Raw genomic sequence first — 398 nt, 5'->3', positions numbered from 1 at the left:
TGAGGCAGGATGAAACCCTGGGGTCACTGCCGTGCCCCCGCACAACCCTTGCTACTCTCAACGCCTCAGCCTTTTCCGAGAACTGAACTGGGACCCAATTAGTGGCTGGAAATAGACGGCAGGCTGCGGGTGAGGAGGAGGGCTGCGCAGCCGCCCGGCCCCCCTTCCCCGTGCTGAGTGGCCTCCCAGCCTGTTGTTGTGGCAACTCAGCATCCTCACCTCCTGCTCCCGTGAGGCTGCGCTGCCGCCCTCCCCTGCGCCTGGTGTTTGCAGTGGGGACCGAACCCTGCTCCCCAGAGCCTCCTGGCATGTATGCGTGCTCCTTGCCAAAGCCCTGTGCTGGCATTTTTGATGGGATCACCCTGAAACGCTGTTTCCCACCCCCTGACGCTGCCCTA

At 63.3% G+C, this 398-nt stretch overlaps 1 protein-coding gene across 1 annotated transcript in view; it reads left to right on the top strand.

Moving 5' to 3' along the window:
- LOC104495948 (slit homolog 1 protein-like) overlaps positions 1-398 on the top strand; it is a gene marked incomplete at both ends in the record, with an annotated part of 14,737 nt that overhangs the window by 12,923 nt on the left and 1,416 nt on the right. Inside the window, one exon of the mRNA XM_010139003.1 lies at positions 274-310. Coding sequence (XP_010137305.1) covers positions 274-310 — 37 coding nt within the window. The remainder of the gene's footprint in view (positions 1-273; positions 311-398) is intronic.

The sequence above is a fragment of the Buceros rhinoceros genome, unplaced genomic scaffold, assembly GCF_000710305.1.
Source record: "Buceros rhinoceros silvestris isolate BGI_N320 unplaced genomic scaffold, ASM71030v1 scaffold21636, whole genome shotgun sequence".
Classification (NCBI taxonomy): Eukaryota; Metazoa; Chordata; class Aves; order Bucerotiformes; family Bucerotidae; genus Buceros; species Buceros rhinoceros.
This window is presented reverse-complemented; position numbering and strand designations above follow the sequence as displayed.